Raw genomic sequence first — 16673 nt, forward strand, 5'->3', positions numbered from 1 at the left:
GTATTGCTTCAGTCTTTGCCTGCTTTGGAATAAGTACATTTGTTCACTGATGACCAGCTCTTCACCCTTTGGGACTGAAGTCAGTTTTGAGGATAAACAAACAATGAAATAATGGTTGTACAGTGGATCCTCATGTTTTCATTGGGAATGAAACGATCTTGCATCTATCTCCTGTTACTGTTAGTCAATAATAAAGTTAAAAAAATTGGCTTTGATAATTATTTTGCAATCAATTGCATATCATTGCATTAAAATAATATTGTCTGAGCAAAAGGGCCCTAACTGTGCAATGTTGCCCTGAGGCAACAAACAAAAAAACACAGTTTTAGCATATAAATTATAAAAAAAATTTGTCTTGAAATGATCTATAATGCTTCTTTACATACTCACAGATATTAAAATATTTTTAGTTAGAGTGACCCAAATTTAAACATGAAGAAAAGTGATGTATACAGGGGTGAAAGTAGGCGGGTACGGTCAGGTACTGCGTCCCCCTAAAATATTTAGCGGGGTTCCCAGTACCTGCAAGAGAGGGGAGCGGCTGTCTGCTGAAAAAATCAGTGGGTTCACTGTGCAGCTGTGAGTTCACCCACTAATCAGCCGTGACTGATTAATTTTTCAAGAACAATCTAAAACACAACTCAATCAGATAATAACTTTTTTCCCATTTCATATTGTTTCTGAACTGTTCGTGCTTTGCTAGAGCAGGGCGCAATATGTCGATTGCGGAAGGTTTTGAGTCGATCTCAGCATTGGGTGACAAACTGAACACCGCCAGGAGGCTGAAACCAGCAAGTCCTCCTCTGATTGGCTTATCAAAACGTTTGTAACTTTATTAAAGAACAACAAAAAAAAATTACAGAAATTTACTGGAAGTCTACATTTTGCACACTTCTGTTGGGCCAGGAGTTGGGTAGATTTACCCAAACGGTTAAGTTAAAGGCGAAACTTGGAAGAAGCCACGCCCCTCTTCACTAGCCTCCATTTTCAACATGACTGTGAATGTTGCATATCGGACTTCTCCTCTACTTTGAAATAAGACATGGTAAGTAAAAAGAAGATAAAGTTTCAACGTGAATAGGATTTTATAAATAAATAGATGTATTTCAAACATGTTTGATATTTATTTTTATGGTTATTTAAAATGTTTATTACGGTAGGTTCCTCTGACAAAGAGCTTCAGTGTTGCTACAACACGGATGTTGGGGAAAAATAGATGAAGGGGAAGGGCACAATTTGTCAAGTAAATTAAATTCAGTTTAATATAACCTCAATCATATTTGTTCGTAAAGTATTAAAAGTAAAAGTACTTGCTGAATGCATTACCTAATTCCTAATACAATATCATTAAGTGAACCGATCGTATTTAATTTTAATACATCAGTAATGTGCAATTTTAATGAACAATGCCACAGATAAAGCATGTTTTTATTATGTTTACTCTCTGTAACATAGTTTAGACCAGGGGTCACCAACACGGTGCCCGCGGGCCCCCGATCGCCCGAGAGGACCTTGTCAGTGGCCCAGGAGCAAGTTCTAAAAATAGCCATTGTTATTAGGGACCACTGCCAAAATAATATTCAATGAAATGTTTTGTACCCACTTTAAAAAAAGAAAAGAATAATATGGATTTTTTTATTATCTAACCCTCTTTACTATAAGCAAAATTGTGCAGAAAAAACCCCCTCTTTTTTTCAAAACGTCTTGTAGTAGCGAGTCTATGGCGGTGGGCACGTCAAAGCAAAATGTCACTGGTCAGTTTATGTTTATTTGGCGGCTTGGCGCTTTTTCTGTAAGCTAAAAATGAATGAGCGGAGTTTGATCCCACTCGTAGTTCTAACNGGGAAAACCCTGTAATTTCTGTGTCTGTTTAATTTCTATTATGAAGGTTAGTAAAAAACCATAACAGTAAATAATGTAGCATTTCAAGAACAAACAGTACAGTTATGGGTATTTTACTAAAACATGCCTGGCTCCACGTTTTACAGCATGAAGAAAAAAAACACAGAGAACTCAGTGGATGGCAGCAGTTTGCAATAGTGCTGTAGCGTTTCCACTTCTGTTCTAATTTAACGCCAAAGCAAAGAAACTGTGCATTCTGGACTTTTCTATTCCTAACCTAAACCTTTAAACTAAAATTAAGAACAACCTGTACATTTCTCATGGCTTTGGGAATTTAAACATTACAAAGTGCAACTAGCTATAACTGTCATGAAGAGGAATCTAACAAAGAACCAAAATTCAGACAATAACTTGGGAGGATCAAGGTGCCAATGAATTGGTGGAAAACATGAAAATATACAGTAAACAAGAAAGAAAAGAGTGATGAGAGACATGGATACCAGGTGGATACAATCAACAGAATGCTGAACAAGTACCAGGTAACTAAGGAAAAGCTGAATAATGGGCACAAGAGAAACTGATATGCACATGTTCTAACTGAGAAAAGCTAATAGTCCTTAGCTAATTAAACCAAATTTAACAGAAAAAGACACAAATTAGAACAAAGAAACTGAAAACAAAGGAATAAACTAATATAGAGAAACCATAACAACAATAACACAAATTAAAATACAAACACAAGAGAAAACAAAATCCAAATAGTATTGGCACATGACAACTGCTATACAATATACAATGTTTAGTTAAAAAAAACTTGGAATTGATATAAATTATTACATGCAAATTATTTCTTGGCAAATAGTATATTGATATTGACTACAAATTAAAAGCTGAGACATGTTTGTTTCTAAATTATTCATATTTTCAAACTGTTTGTTTCAGGGAAGAAACTTCAATCTTAAAAGTGTTCTCATTCCTGAGCTGTATGCAGCTAAATGTCTTAAATATAAATTAACAAAAAGTGTGTAAAGTTTTTTCATCACAAAATCCCCCACTCTTCAAAATAAGAGGCCAACATCACTAACCAGATCGATAATTGTTTTGATAGAGAAGTATTTCTAGATGACAAAAAAATATCACTAGTAGGTGTGATAGAGTAAGAAAGAAACAATAGAGCCTACAGTCTAGTTATACATGTAGCTTATTCCGAAAAGAGTAAGTTCAAAATAATAATGTAAAAGTGTTACGATTTGAGTTTTCTGTGTTTATTGTGTTTATTCTGCTCCCTAATTGTTTCCCAGGTGTGTCTAGTTCCCCTGATTACTCCCTGTGTATTTAAGTCCACCTGTTGTCTCTGTCTCTTGTCAGATCCTTGTTGTTTGTAAGTTGTCGTTGTCGCATGTCAGTTGTTGCACACAATTGTACTGAGAAGTCTTGTGTCGACTTAGCTCTCTTTTTCAGTCTTTAGTTTTCAGTTGCTACCGGTATTTAGCTGCTGCTAAGTTTTCTGCCGTGCTTGCCTGAACTGGACTGTCTGAGCTGTTCTTAATTAAATCTTCATCATCACCATCTTCACCTGTGTTCATTCTCACCACCACAAACCACATCATGACAGAAATTCAATTTGTGAGATAGTTCATTCTGTGAAAAACAGAAGTCCAATCAAATTTCCAATCAAATCAAATTGATTTATATATATGTTTAAGACCAACTGCTGTTGGCCAAAGTGCTGCACACAAAAACAACAAATAACAGTAATTCCAACATAAACGAAAATGCAAACACAGAATAAGAGACACAGAAGCATAAAAAGACCCAACAAATGAGTACACTGTAATACTCATTGACTACACTGTAATAAGTGTACTCAAATGTAATTTAAGAAGTGACTTCTTAAAACCCAAACATTTGCTCTTTATTTAGGTGCAGCAGTTCTCCGAAACAGTGATTATTCACAAGAAAGCTACATCTTCAAGCATTTAAGAGTTTATTTTTTATGTGTTTTTTAAACTGCTATTGTTACTCTTGTTCTTAAACAATCAAGTACTATTTTATCATTTTCTGGACAGTGAGATGTTTTGTTTGTTCTATAATAAAATGTGCAGTGTTCCCGATGCATTTACATGTACAGAAGTACAACTATTGGTGCTTTTCTAAACACACTATTAACACTTTCAAATCTGCATAATAAAATGGGAGATGAAAAATAATTAACAAGCATGCAGAATTTAAAACAAAAAGATCAAAACATTTTGAGCAGATTTGGTGGTGTGACATGTAACAATCGGAAATTGACATATAATATGGTGGCATATTAGATAATATCAGGTGACCAATCCAGTTCCAAAAAACCTGACTCCTCAGAGAAAGTACAATCCACAGCTTCAGACGACCTTCTGCTGCTTTCTTGGGCTCAAATGATTCACTTCTACCTGGAAGTAGCAGCACACAGCGTAAAGCAAAGCTGATAGATGTGTCCATACCTGCTTTAGGATCCCAGCAGCCATCTCATGACCACAGTCGAATATGACATGAAATTCCTTTCCCCTTTTCATCTCCTTTAAAAGAGGCTTGGCGTCCTTTGTCTCTGCAGGCAGCTGGCGGATTTTTAAACGGATGTTGTACCGGGATGGTGCCTTTATTAGCTCTTGCAACCGAATGAGACCTGAAAGACAAGCACAGAAGCAGATCACTTTCAATATAATTAATCACAGCTATTTCATCAAGCAAATTTATTGGAAATTTTAAATCGTAGTCCCTCCTGTTGTCCTCGGGTCATTTTGACCCGAGGACAACAGGAGGGTTAAATTTGGTAAATTACATTACTGATGTAACAATTGCTCTTTCATTTTGCACCATTTAGTGTATTGAAATTACAGACATTTCTAATGATACATCCAGAAAAACGACTTCCCCTGTCTCTGCCTCTCTCATCCCTCATTTCATAGCTCAGGTTATCCTGAGCTGGTCTCTGGAGTTATGCTGCTAAAGGCTTAGGCTGCTAGAGGACAAAATTATCACTTTTCCTCACTTTCTTCTTCTACTACTCTCCAACTTGTCCTTAGTTGGGTTCTTCCTCTTGAGGCATGTCCACATTTTTCACACACATCCTGAAATGTTTTCGAATTAGTCGCCTTTCTCTTTTTGGAGATATGTAAAGTGTTTCAGGGGTGAAGTCATCAGCATTTGTCTGATCCATTGCTTGATACTTGGTTCTGTTTTCTTCCAGAAAAGTGCAATCAGTGTTTTAACTTGTAGTGGGTACATATCAATCAGTAACTGTTCATATTTGGTAAACAAAGTATGATGCCAAGTGGGATGCAGACCCAGTATGAGAAAACCTAGATGTGGTACAATGTGCTTTGAGACAAAATGCTTTGTTTTATCACTTTCCAAAACTTTTTAATTTCTCTGCATTCCCAGATGCAAGGAAATGGTGCCCCTCTTTCTTCTGAACATTTTGTACATATGTCTGGTATGTTGGGATTATGCTGAATACAGTAATATGTAATAGGATATAAAGTATTTAAGTTGACTGTTGTAACCTAGACTTCCGTTAACATAAGATCATTGATTTGTCTCCCATGAGAGAAATGTCATTATATTTGGGCCAGCAATGAATTTCTACAAAAAATGTAATATCTGGGTTTATTTGAGTCCAGCGCTGCACAGTGGTGCAGTTCGTAGCACTATTGTCCGTGCAGCAAGAAGGTCCTGAGGTCTTTCTGCATGGAGTTTGCATGTTCTCCCTTAGCATGCATGGGTTCTCTCTAGGTTCTCTGGCTTCCTCTCATAGTCCAACAACATGACTGTCAGGTAAACTGGTCTTTCTAAATTTTCCTTAGGTGTGAGTGTGTGTGTGTGTGTGTGTGTGTGTGTGTGTGTGTGTGTGCATGGTTGTTTGTCCTGTCTATCGTCTAAGTTGCCTTGCGATGGACTGGTGACCTAACTAGGGTGACGCTGTCTCCGCTGGCTGACCGCTGAAAATAGGCACCAGCACCCCTTAAAATCTCAATAGAATAAGGGTGTAATAAAATGGATGGATGGATGGATGGATTTGAGTCCATCAGGTTCTCCAATGCTGAGTGTCCCTGCAAACATCAATGGAGAGTTGACCTCACCTGCTGCACACTTACAACCTGCCCAAAATAGTGAGGAACAAAGCATATAATGGAGATACTAACCGGTTAGTGCGCGACTCGTCAGTAAATAAGCAAATTTTAAATATGTCTAATTTCCTTTTACTCAGCTCAATAGTGCATGCAAGTATCTAGCACAAAATACAAGTAACGGGTGTACCCAAACGTCCAACAGAATGTGGGTGAAGCCATCAAGAACAGAATGTGTTTAAGCATGACTCTTATCTCCATCTGCTGATTTGTTTTCTTTTATGGACAGGGGATGAGTTTCTCTTCGAATAAAGCCTATAAAAGGCAGGGATCAATTCTTCTCAATTTACTGAACAGTTTCCTTTCACTTTTGATAAAGAATTTACACAATATGATTTAACTGTACAGATACTTATCACAATACTGTCCAAGCTACTGAATACCAGCAAAATATCTCCATGGCTCCATTTAAGCATGGAACACAACTCAGTCAGTTTCAATAGACAAAATATTTTCTCAGATGCTGATCAATTTTGTAATCAACTTGAATATAAGACAAACATAAATTATAAACAAATTTACTAGAGGTATGCTGATCGATCAGCCACCAATCATAATTGAACGATTTCCATGAAAAAGTGTATGATTGGTGATTGGCAATCACTGTTTCTTGTTGCCGATCACCAAAATCGATCATATTTATCTCACTTCTCAGCCTGCGTGTGCAGCTTATCTCCTCTTTCCTTCACATGGCGTAGGCATGCGTCCACAAATCCTGTCGTGTGGAACTATAACCATAGACATATATAAAGAATAGATGCCTCATGAACCGCTCTTCTCTATTGTCGCTAACAAGATTTAGGGCGGCCATCTTAGAGCGGTCGACTGCTTATATGTTTGACAGGCGCAATGAAGTATCAGCGCATTTAATCAATCATAACTCACTAAATATTAGGCAGATTTTCATGTTTGTTTGTTTTTTGCTGTAAACCTTATTCAAACAGCTATCATAGCTACATTTACAAGGATGTTATTTTAAAAAGTATTTTTGAATTGGATTGATACATGGTTCAGCATATTTAAATATTCTTAGCGGGGAAAACAGAATAGATTCGGAATAGAATATTTTGATACTGATCTATGATGAGCATTTTACAAAGTACACAACCAGTCATATATTTTAAATATATTATTTAGTAATATCAATACATATTAAAAAAATTAACAAACACAAAATTATGCAATCATAGAGAAACAAAGATGATTAAATAATGATTAATACTGAATAATATGTATTAAACTACACATTTGTATGCACATGAGTATATACATAATGTCTACATAAAAATTCATGTTTTCCAGCCAAGGAGTTGTAGCTTAAATTCCATAGAAAATTCATGCGGGTCATTTTGGACCCACTCATGGAAGAATGGGGTAGTGATATAAAACATGCTATTTCTTAAAATGTATAAAAGGTAAATTAAAAATTTGAATTGCATGATATCAGTAACATGTTTCTTAAGGAATACCTGGAATATGAAGTGATTAAAACTTTTCATTACAAAGATATTGCAAAAAGATGACCTCACCAGGTCAAAAAGGACCCACTTACTAAGCATCAGAGGGTTAAAACATAAACAAGTATGGGGGGAGGGGGATAGTAAAGCATGGAGGGCCACCAGGCTTATAAATCACAGATTTTCATAACTCTTGCTACTTGTTTCACTTTGCTTGAGGTTAGTGATATTAATGACACTGTAATAACACTTAATGACATCTTGTTCCACTTGATTTAAGAGGGATTATTAATAATGGTTATGAAATCATTTGACAGAGTAATAAAGCTTAATGAAATCTTCATTGTTGGTCCTACTTGTTCTGCTTTATTTCAGGTAGGGGGAAATATTAATTATTGTTTTGTTAAAGCTTTTGACAGTGTAATAATGACATTATTATGACTGCTTTTATGACAATGATTCTTGGTTAATGTCAAGTTGTCATAACAAAGACATTTTGAATAATGCCAACTTTGTATTAAAAATGTCATGATTTACCGAATGACACTTAATGACAACAGTCATAAATATTCATGAAGACTTGCTCACATTCATGGCAGGTGTTATGTCATGTTTGACAGTGTCATGTCGGTCTTACTCACACCTCATAAAATAAAGTGTTACCAAATATGATTACTTTGATACTTTGAAATGCAAGTGTTAATGAGAAACTTCAATAAAACAGTTTCTAAGGAAACCCAGCAGATTATATTGTGTCATAGACTTAACAGCAATCTCTCATACTGAGCATGCATAGAGCAACAGTGTCTCTAGTAGTTCTTAGTAGTTCTGAAAACCTAAGTCATCATCAGGATGCAGATCCTGGAAAAGGCAGCAAAATTCTGAGTTATATGCTTCACCATGTTGATACTTTAAGGCAGTGGTTCCCAAACTTTTTCTCCTGGGGCCCCCAGCGGTTTCCAAACATTTTCTGGGCCCCCCAAATGGATTACAAATAGCTGCCTGGTTGAACGACGTGTGCGTGCGTGTGTGTGTGGTGCGTGCGTGCGTGTAGTGGTTATAAAACTATTTTAGATAACTAAAAGGGAAAACAAGATCTAGTGATCGGCGATCGATTATTTTGGTCTTTCAAGTTCAGCGCTACAGATCGATACAGTAAAACAAGTAGCCTAAGTTTAATAAAGTTTAAAATGTATTTTTTTTAATGTTACTTTTCCGGTTATGTTTGTTTAAATTCTTGAAAAGTTCAACCTTTTTAGATTTAAATTTTGAGAGTTTAATTGTTCAAGTCTCGCTCGATTGGTTTTGTCTGATCGGATGTAGGGGAACACGACGCTTCTGCTCCTCCATTACAACAATGGAGATGAGAGTAATAACATCGTGTCCATGTTTTCATTATTCCCCTTTACAGTGTTAAGAAAATAAATTTAAAATAAGCTAGTTTTAAAACTTAACATGTCTTGATTCAAATGGCCTAAATTGTGGTTTTAAATCAGAAACTTATTCTGGCCTATTGACCTTTATTTTATCTGTAGTTACAGCAGATGGTTTGCTAGGATTGTTTGAACTGCCTTTTGTCTGTGTGGAAAACGATACAGGAGAAGTTCCAGCTTTTCACACTCATTTGTGAAAGGCCGTAAACACGGCAGGGGTTTTAGGCTTCAGATAGAGGGTCAGAGAAGGTCCTGGTTGGAGGAGCAAAGATACGCCTTGTTTGAATAAATTAAAGAAAAGAAGATAAAACTTTCTACACAGAAGTAACAAATCAGATTTGCTCTTGCAACTCTCCAAAGATGTCTTTGCACGTCTTTGCTTTTCTTTCTTTCCTTCTTTTCCAAGTATGTCAGGTAAATGAATGTATGTCTCCGTTGTTCTACAGTTTCTGTGTAAGTTTATGCATTGTCTTATATTGGATTAAACTCTGTAATTCTGTGATGTCAACACGCATTGTTGTTTTCCTTGTGGCCACACGTGGCCCGCCGAGAGGACCTGGGATCCAGAGGAAGAGAGAGCCAAACTTTTTCCAAAGTTAATTAATTTTGATATTTTCTTCCTTAACAACAGGTAAAGCAACTTACATATAAGGTGTGACTTTAAAGCTATTTCGTATGTTTGTTGAATGAACAGGGAGCGTTGTAGTAGCTGTGATAATTATAGTTTTTTTTTTAAGAGCTACTTGTTGGGAAGACTTATGGGACCAGGCTGGCAGCAATCGCCTCAGAGTGTCGGATCAGAACACCTATTAGCTTTATGTGGTATGTGGATGCGTAACAAAGCAGGAAGAGTCCCGTTCAATTTTCACTCTTTATATCTTTCACAGAATGTACATGAAGCAGGTATACATGGAAGTGTGTGTGGTTCTCTCAAACAGAAACATAACAGCATGAATAATAACAAAAAACTTACAGGTTTATAAACGCACACAGTCTTTCGGCTGCTTTTTTGCTGACTTTTTTTCTTCTCTGGGGGGTTACCGAGCTGCACACCTGTGTTGCGTTCAGGGTGCATAGGAAATCTCCTACACAACCATACCCTTTTCTACAGCCGCTCCCAAATTTGGTGTGCAAATCTGACATTGATGGAATATGTCCTACACTTTAGTAGAATCCTGTGGTAGGGCAGGCAACTTGATGAGACGTGCCACTGGACGAGTATAAGTCCGGTCCTTTACCTGGACGGTTGCAGCTCTGACGCAACCATCAACTCCAGGTAGGATGGTTTTTACTGTTCCTAGTTGCCAAAGTGCTCTCGGGGTTTGTGGATCCACAATGAGAACAACGGATCCAACAGTAATGTTCTCCTTATCTGTATGCCATTTCTGCCGTGTTTGGAGGGTTGGTATAAAGTGCTTCCAGAACTGGTCAGCCAGGACTTGTGTGTGTCTCCACCTTTTGCGACTAAGCATTTCTGATTCTGGGTAGAGCACTTGTGGCAGAGAGCAATCCAGCCGCCCCATTAGCAAGGAGTAGGGCGTGATGGGATCTGGGTCTGCAATGTCCGAAGAGACATAACCCAAAGGCCTGGAGTTAAGGATACTTTCTACCTCAACTAAGACAGTCCTCAACACTTCCTCTGACACGGTCTGAGCTCCCAATGTGGTACGCATGGCTGTTTTCACAGACCGCACCTCTCTTTCCCAAGAACCTCCAAAGTGTGGAGCACTGGGGGGATTGAAGCAGAATCGGATCTGTTCAGCTGCCAGTTGTTGTCGAAAATTTGACTCCATGGCACTGAATGCTTCATGTAGTTCTTTATTTGCACCTCGAAAGTTGGTACCTTGGTCTGAAAAGAGTTCAAATGGCTTTCCTCTACGAGCAATAAACCGTCTGAGAGACATCAAGAAGGAGTCTACATCCATGTTCATCAACAGATCCAGGTAAACTGCTCGAGTTGTAAGGCATTTGAAAAGGATGCCCCACCTCTTCTCCACTCTTCTTCACCTCTTCTGCTCCAGGATGGAGAAGCTGACTGTCATAATGCTGGATTAGAAGCTTTGTCACCAGATGTGAGGGATCCAGAAGTACAGGATGTAGTGTTTCAGGACTCAATCCTTCGCATCTGCGGAGTCGACCTCCAACTCTAATCAGGTCAGTGGCCTTGTCATACTCAGGCGCGAGAGTAATTAGTCGGCTGCTGGATGGGATCGGCTTCTCTGACTTAAGTAGCGCAAATTCTCTTGGAAAGCTCTCCATTTGAGAATATCTCAACAGAGCCAGCTCTGCCCTTTGAAAGGCATCAGCATCAGGGTGATGGGTGTCATTGGCCGCCCCGTGAAGTGAGTGAGCAGTGGCGTTCAGGAGTTCCTCATAAGTGTTGAATGTCAAGAACTGGTGGACTAACTGATCCTGTCAGCAGGCCACAGAACATTGGCTTTCGTAGCTCCTCCACTTCTTCTTTAGTTTCTCCCACTGGAGCTTTTGGCCAAAAGCTGGATGACGACTGAAGAAATGCTGGCCCTCTGCTCCAGCGATTCTCACCAGCAAGCTGAACCAAGGTTTTCCCCCTTGTAATGTCGTCTGCGGGGTTACTTCCTGAGTCGATGTATCGCCATGATACTGGAGCAGAGAGTTCTTGTATCTCTGCGACTCGGGTTCCCACAAACACTTTATACCGGTAAGAATCAGAATGGAGCCAATTGAGAACTGTGGTCGAGTCTGTCCAGCACACTGTATCCTGGATGTCAAGGGTAAGTTCTCTTTTTAGAACAGATGCCAACTGTGCACCTGTCAGGGCGCCACACAACTCTAGCCTAGGGATTGAGAGTTGTTTTTTGGGTGCAACTCTCGACCTTGCAGCCAAGAAGGAAACTTGAACTTGTCCTTCACCTTGGTCGGTACGCAGATATGCCACAGAGCCATAGGCGCGCTCTGAGGCATCACAGAACACATGAAGGCTTCGGCTACTCTTACTGCAATCCAAGTTTGGGTCAGTGTAACATCTCGGCAGTGTTATCTTGGGAAGATGGTCCAGTTCACCTTTCCATGAATGCCAGGCATGGAGCAGGTTCTCAGGTAAGTGAGGATCATCCCATCCTCTTTTTTTGTCCCAGAGGTGTTGCACAATAACCTTGGCTCTTCTTGTGTATGAGACAAGAAACCCTAGAGGATCATACTGCTGGGCAAGCAACTGATAGATGTTGCGCATCGTTGGCTCCGTACTGGAGCTCTGGTGATGCTTGTACCACAGTGAATCAGTCTTACAGTGCCATACAAGTCCTAGAGTGCGTTCCTGAGGGTCGGCTGATTCTTGGGAGAACCATAGAACACTGCTTTCGGATTGGGACTCAACCGGTAGGTGGCTAATTACTGTAGGGACATTACTAGCCCATTGTCGTAGTTCAAATCCACCTTCTATAAGGAGCGACTGCAGGCGATCAACCAACCTTTTGGCTTGGACCTCTGAAGGGAGGCTCTGCAAACAGTTGTCAACATAAAAATTACGTTCCACTGACAAATGAGCATCCTCTCCCAGTTCAGTATGCTTCTGGACATGGGACTGAAGTGCAAATGTAGCGCAACACGGGCTGCATGTCGTCCTGAAGGGAAGCACCTGCCATTTGTAGATGGTTGGTTCATCATCCACCTTCAAGTCTCGCCACAGAAAACAGAGGAAAGGTTTGTCTTCGTCTAGCAGACGGACCTGATGGAACATCCCCTTTACGTCACTGGTAATGGCGACTGGATGTTCCCTGAACCTGAGAAGGACTCCCAAAAGGCTAGCTCCCAGTGTGGGCCCTGGCAGAAGATAATCATTCAGGCTCTGACCCTTGTATGTGAAAGAGCAGTTGAACACTATCCTGTCTTTTCCGTTGTGGTGCACCATATGATGTGGAATAAACCACAAACATTTGTTTGGTGCAGCCTCTTCCGGAGTCTTAGCTGTGACATAAACAGCCTGGAGTAGCTTGTGGATCTCCTTCGAGTAGGTGGATGCCCTTTGTGATTCTCTGGCAAGCCGCTTCTCCGTACTACGAAGCTGAGCCATAACTGCCTCTGGTGTAGCATGTGGTGGGGGAAGATTTTCTTTCCACAGTAAGGGGGTGGCATAGCGGTCTACGCCATCAATGTTTACTCTGATTATCTTCTCCTCAAGTCTTCGGATAGCTTCAGCATCTTGTCAGGACCTGGTAATGAGCCGCTCATTCCGGAAAGGTAAGATGTCCATTTTCCATAGTTTCTCGACATTGCTGAAGAGCTCAGCTTCTGGTGCAGAAGTGGAGGTGAAAAGACACTGCTGTGGGGTTAGATGGTGACGTAGGAATCTTGATGGACCCTGCAGAGTCCATCCAAGTCGGGTGTGTACAGCTGCAGGCCCACCTGGAGGACCCAAAAGTACAGGCTCCACTGGAGTGAGAAGGTGTGGATTATCCGATCCAATCAGCAGAAGGGGCTGTACTTCCTTGATGTCTGGCAGTGGCAGGTCCTTAAAGTGACGGTATTTTTCCTGCCATGCTCGGATTGGGTAACTATGCCGTGCAAGGCCAAGTTCCTTTGCAGTGAAGGCTCGGTGGACCTGGAAGGACTTGCCAGGTTTCGAAGCTGGGGAAATGGAGAATGATACAGTGGAACCATGGATCGTGCAGATGTCTTGACGGACAGTGCAGAGTGAAAGGTCCTCAGGTTCCCCATGCAGCCCCAAGCGCTCAGCTGCTTCACTTAATAGTATGGTACGCTCCGAACCATCGTCCAATACAGCATAAGTCTCGATCATTGTTGTACTGCTCTTAATAACAACACGACTCAGCTTGAGTAACACTTGACTGCTATTGGTTGGTCGATCTACATAGAGTGTCTCAGAGATGGAACTCACCAAGCAGGTGCTTTCCTCAGGCGCACTGGGTGATGCAGGTAGTGCAACATCTTGTGTGCTGTTGACGTCATGAAGGACCTCAAGGTGCCGCCGTCCACATGGCTTACACTTAGCTGCTTGATGATCACGGGCACATCACCAGCACCTCTTATTTGCCTTGATCCATTCTGTCTTCTGCTCCTTAGACAAGAGCTTAAAGTTGTTGCACTGATTCAGGTAATGCTGCACTGTGTTACAGAATGGGCAGTACTTCTTTGCTTTTTCTTGTGTCGTTATCGGCATATCTTTCTCCATCTTCCACTTCGGCTCACTACCATGGAGAATGGTTGTTGTCTTCTGAAACTTATACTCAGAGCGTCTCTCCTTCCGTTGAACCTGCTTCTCCCTGTCTGGGTGGTCACAGTACTGATCTCCAATTATCTGGACTTGAGTATCCTCATACTCGAGCCATTCAGTCAGATTAAGTAATGAGGGTATAGGGGTGTTGATGGGGTTGACAAATCTCTGAAAATTTGCTCTTAGGTCATAAGGTAGCTTAGCTAAGAGGCGGGACACATGTGAACCGCATTTTAACTCTGTCCAACCCTGTTCTCCCAACTGATGCAACATACCCACTAGTGCACGGACTTGGAGTGCGAAGGACTTGAAAGCTCTGATGTCACCACTCCTGATGTTGGGTGCATCCATCAGTTTGGTGATTCTTTTTAAGGCCAGATGTTGAGGTTGACCGTACATCTCTGTAAGAGCTCTCATGGTGTCAGTAAACGGAAATGGACTATGAATGTAGGAATCAGCAATGAGCAGTGCTCTTCACACTTAAGGTGATCTTTCAATATCTGAAACTTGAAGTGCTCAGGAGCATCAAATGGTAATATATTCTCTAAAGCTAACTTTAATCTTGTAAACTCCCGGGGATCCTCGTGCACAAAATCGGGGATTGTCGGTTGAGGTCCACGTTAAGTTTCAGTATATCCGCTCCTGTTGAAAGGGAGTGGTGTCTGAGGACCTTCGTTTGGCTGAAGATGATCAGGTGGATGCCGTGGATGATCATTTGGGTATTTGCTCCACTGTCTGTACTGATGACCTGGATCTGGATGTGTATCAGAAAGACAATGGCGATTGTCAGGGCAGCTTCTGGGACCAGGGGCAAAATATCTGACGTCTTGTCTGACATCTTGTCTATAATATGGCTCATCATGATAGAAAGCTCCTAACTTTGACAGTCCAGGAGGGGCATCAGCCTGTCTGTAGCTCCTGTCACTGCGAAAACAGATGTCATCAGCCTTTCTTTGCGCAGTATAATGCTGTGACTGGAAATAACCCCGTGGTGTTGAATCTTGGGGTGGAGGGGACCTCCTACCCTGACCTGCTGAGAGGAGGAAATCTTGAGATTCAGGGGACGATTCAACTGAAGATGATGGTGACTGTGTCCTGCGTTACCTGTCAACGCTTGCTCCCTTTAAACTGTGTGTGAGCTCCTCAATCAGGTCATTCTGGTTATCTGGTGGACATTGAGACTCATCCCTAATTGACACCTGTGGAGTACTTTCAAGCTGATGTGGGTCCTTGTGACCTTTGGCTGACATCAGTTTACTAGTGGGTACAAGTGGGTCTGACGTCCCATCCTCACAAAGTCCAGATTGTGATGAAGCATGCTGCGGGGCTAGTACGGGAGAGCTAGCGATCAGTTCTGTCAGGCGTTTCACATCTAGCCGCAGTTGATCATGTTCCTCTTACATATTATGAATGTATTGGAAAATCTCAGGATGAGTAGATGGTCTGACCTGCTGTTCTTGAGGGAGGTGGTTTTTAGCGTGGTAGTCCACCTCATAGTCCTGGAGGTACGACGGCAGCTGGCTGCGTCGGTGGGGACGATCAGACTCTTCATGTGGATCCTTCCTTTCCATTCCGACAATATATTGCTGAAGCAGTCACTCAGACTCCAGCTCGAAGGACCAAATGTTGGAAAGACTTCTGGGACCAGGCTGGCAGCAATCGCCTCAGAGTGTCCGATCAGAACACCTATTAGCTTTATGTGGTATGTGGATGCGGAACAGAGCAGGAAGAGTCCCGTTCAATTTTCACTCTTTATATCTTTTACAGAATGTATATGAAGCAGGTATATGTAGGGAAGTGCTTGAATGTGTCGGCGCATGTCAGTGTTGGATTTGCTCTTTATGTTGTGGAGCTTTGTGGAGTATGTCCTCTGAAGGACACCGTACTTGGCATTCGTTAGTGTGTGCTGGTAATACAACGGCCAGTTTCTGCTCTGCATTCTAAAGGTAGGCAATACTGACCGCCAGCTCCTCAATGTAACAAAATGTTACTTTTAATGTTCAGCTAGTTAGTTTTGTATCATTGTTAGTTTTGTATCATTTTGTCTTCTTTTCTTTTTTATATATATATTCTGCATCTGTAAATCAAAAGAAAAAAATAATAACTGCGTTAATGAAAGTTGACAAGCAGTTTCTGCTCTGCATTCTAAAGGGCGAAGCCGCATCGCTGTCAGGTGGTCCGAATAAACGGTCACAACCACGATCCCAAACCGCAGTGTGTGTCAGAGTCTTGTTTCCTTCCGACGAAAACCTTAAAGAGTACACAACGCAGAGTCCACGGAACAACGAGGACTCGACTCTCACACCCAAGGGTTACATCTTCTAACCCGGATCGTGGTGCTTCAAGATCACCGAGGCAACAACGCCAGCAGCCCCGTTACTCAACGGTTTCGTCCTGGTAGTTTGCAATCTGAGTTAACGTGTGAAGCTATAGCTGCAACTTATTTTAGTGTCACTTTTATTGTAAAAAAAAAAAAAAGAGGTTCGTGAACTACATTTTGTTTGAAATATTTATTATATTGTGATTATATCCTTCTTTTGTGTATGTAATCAGAATTTTG

The 16673-nt window shown here is 40.9% G+C and overlaps 1 protein-coding gene across 1 annotated transcript in view; it reads right to left on the bottom strand.

Moving 5' to 3' along the window:
* LOC103129766 (glutamate receptor ionotropic, kainate 2-like) overlaps positions 1 to 16673 on the bottom strand; it is a 44040-nt gene that overhangs the window by 5381 nt on the left and 21986 nt on the right. The window contains exon 4 of the mRNA XM_016665364.1: positions 4326 to 4507. Coding sequence (XP_016520850.1) covers positions 4326 to 4507 — 182 coding nt within the window. The remainder of the gene's footprint in view (positions 1 to 4325; positions 4508 to 16673) is intronic.

This window comes from Poecilia formosa, unplaced genomic scaffold, assembly GCF_000485575.1.
Source record: "Poecilia formosa unplaced genomic scaffold, Poecilia_formosa-5.1.2 Scaffold575, whole genome shotgun sequence".
Lineage (NCBI taxonomy): Eukaryota > Metazoa > Chordata > Actinopteri > Cyprinodontiformes > Poeciliidae > Poecilia > Poecilia formosa.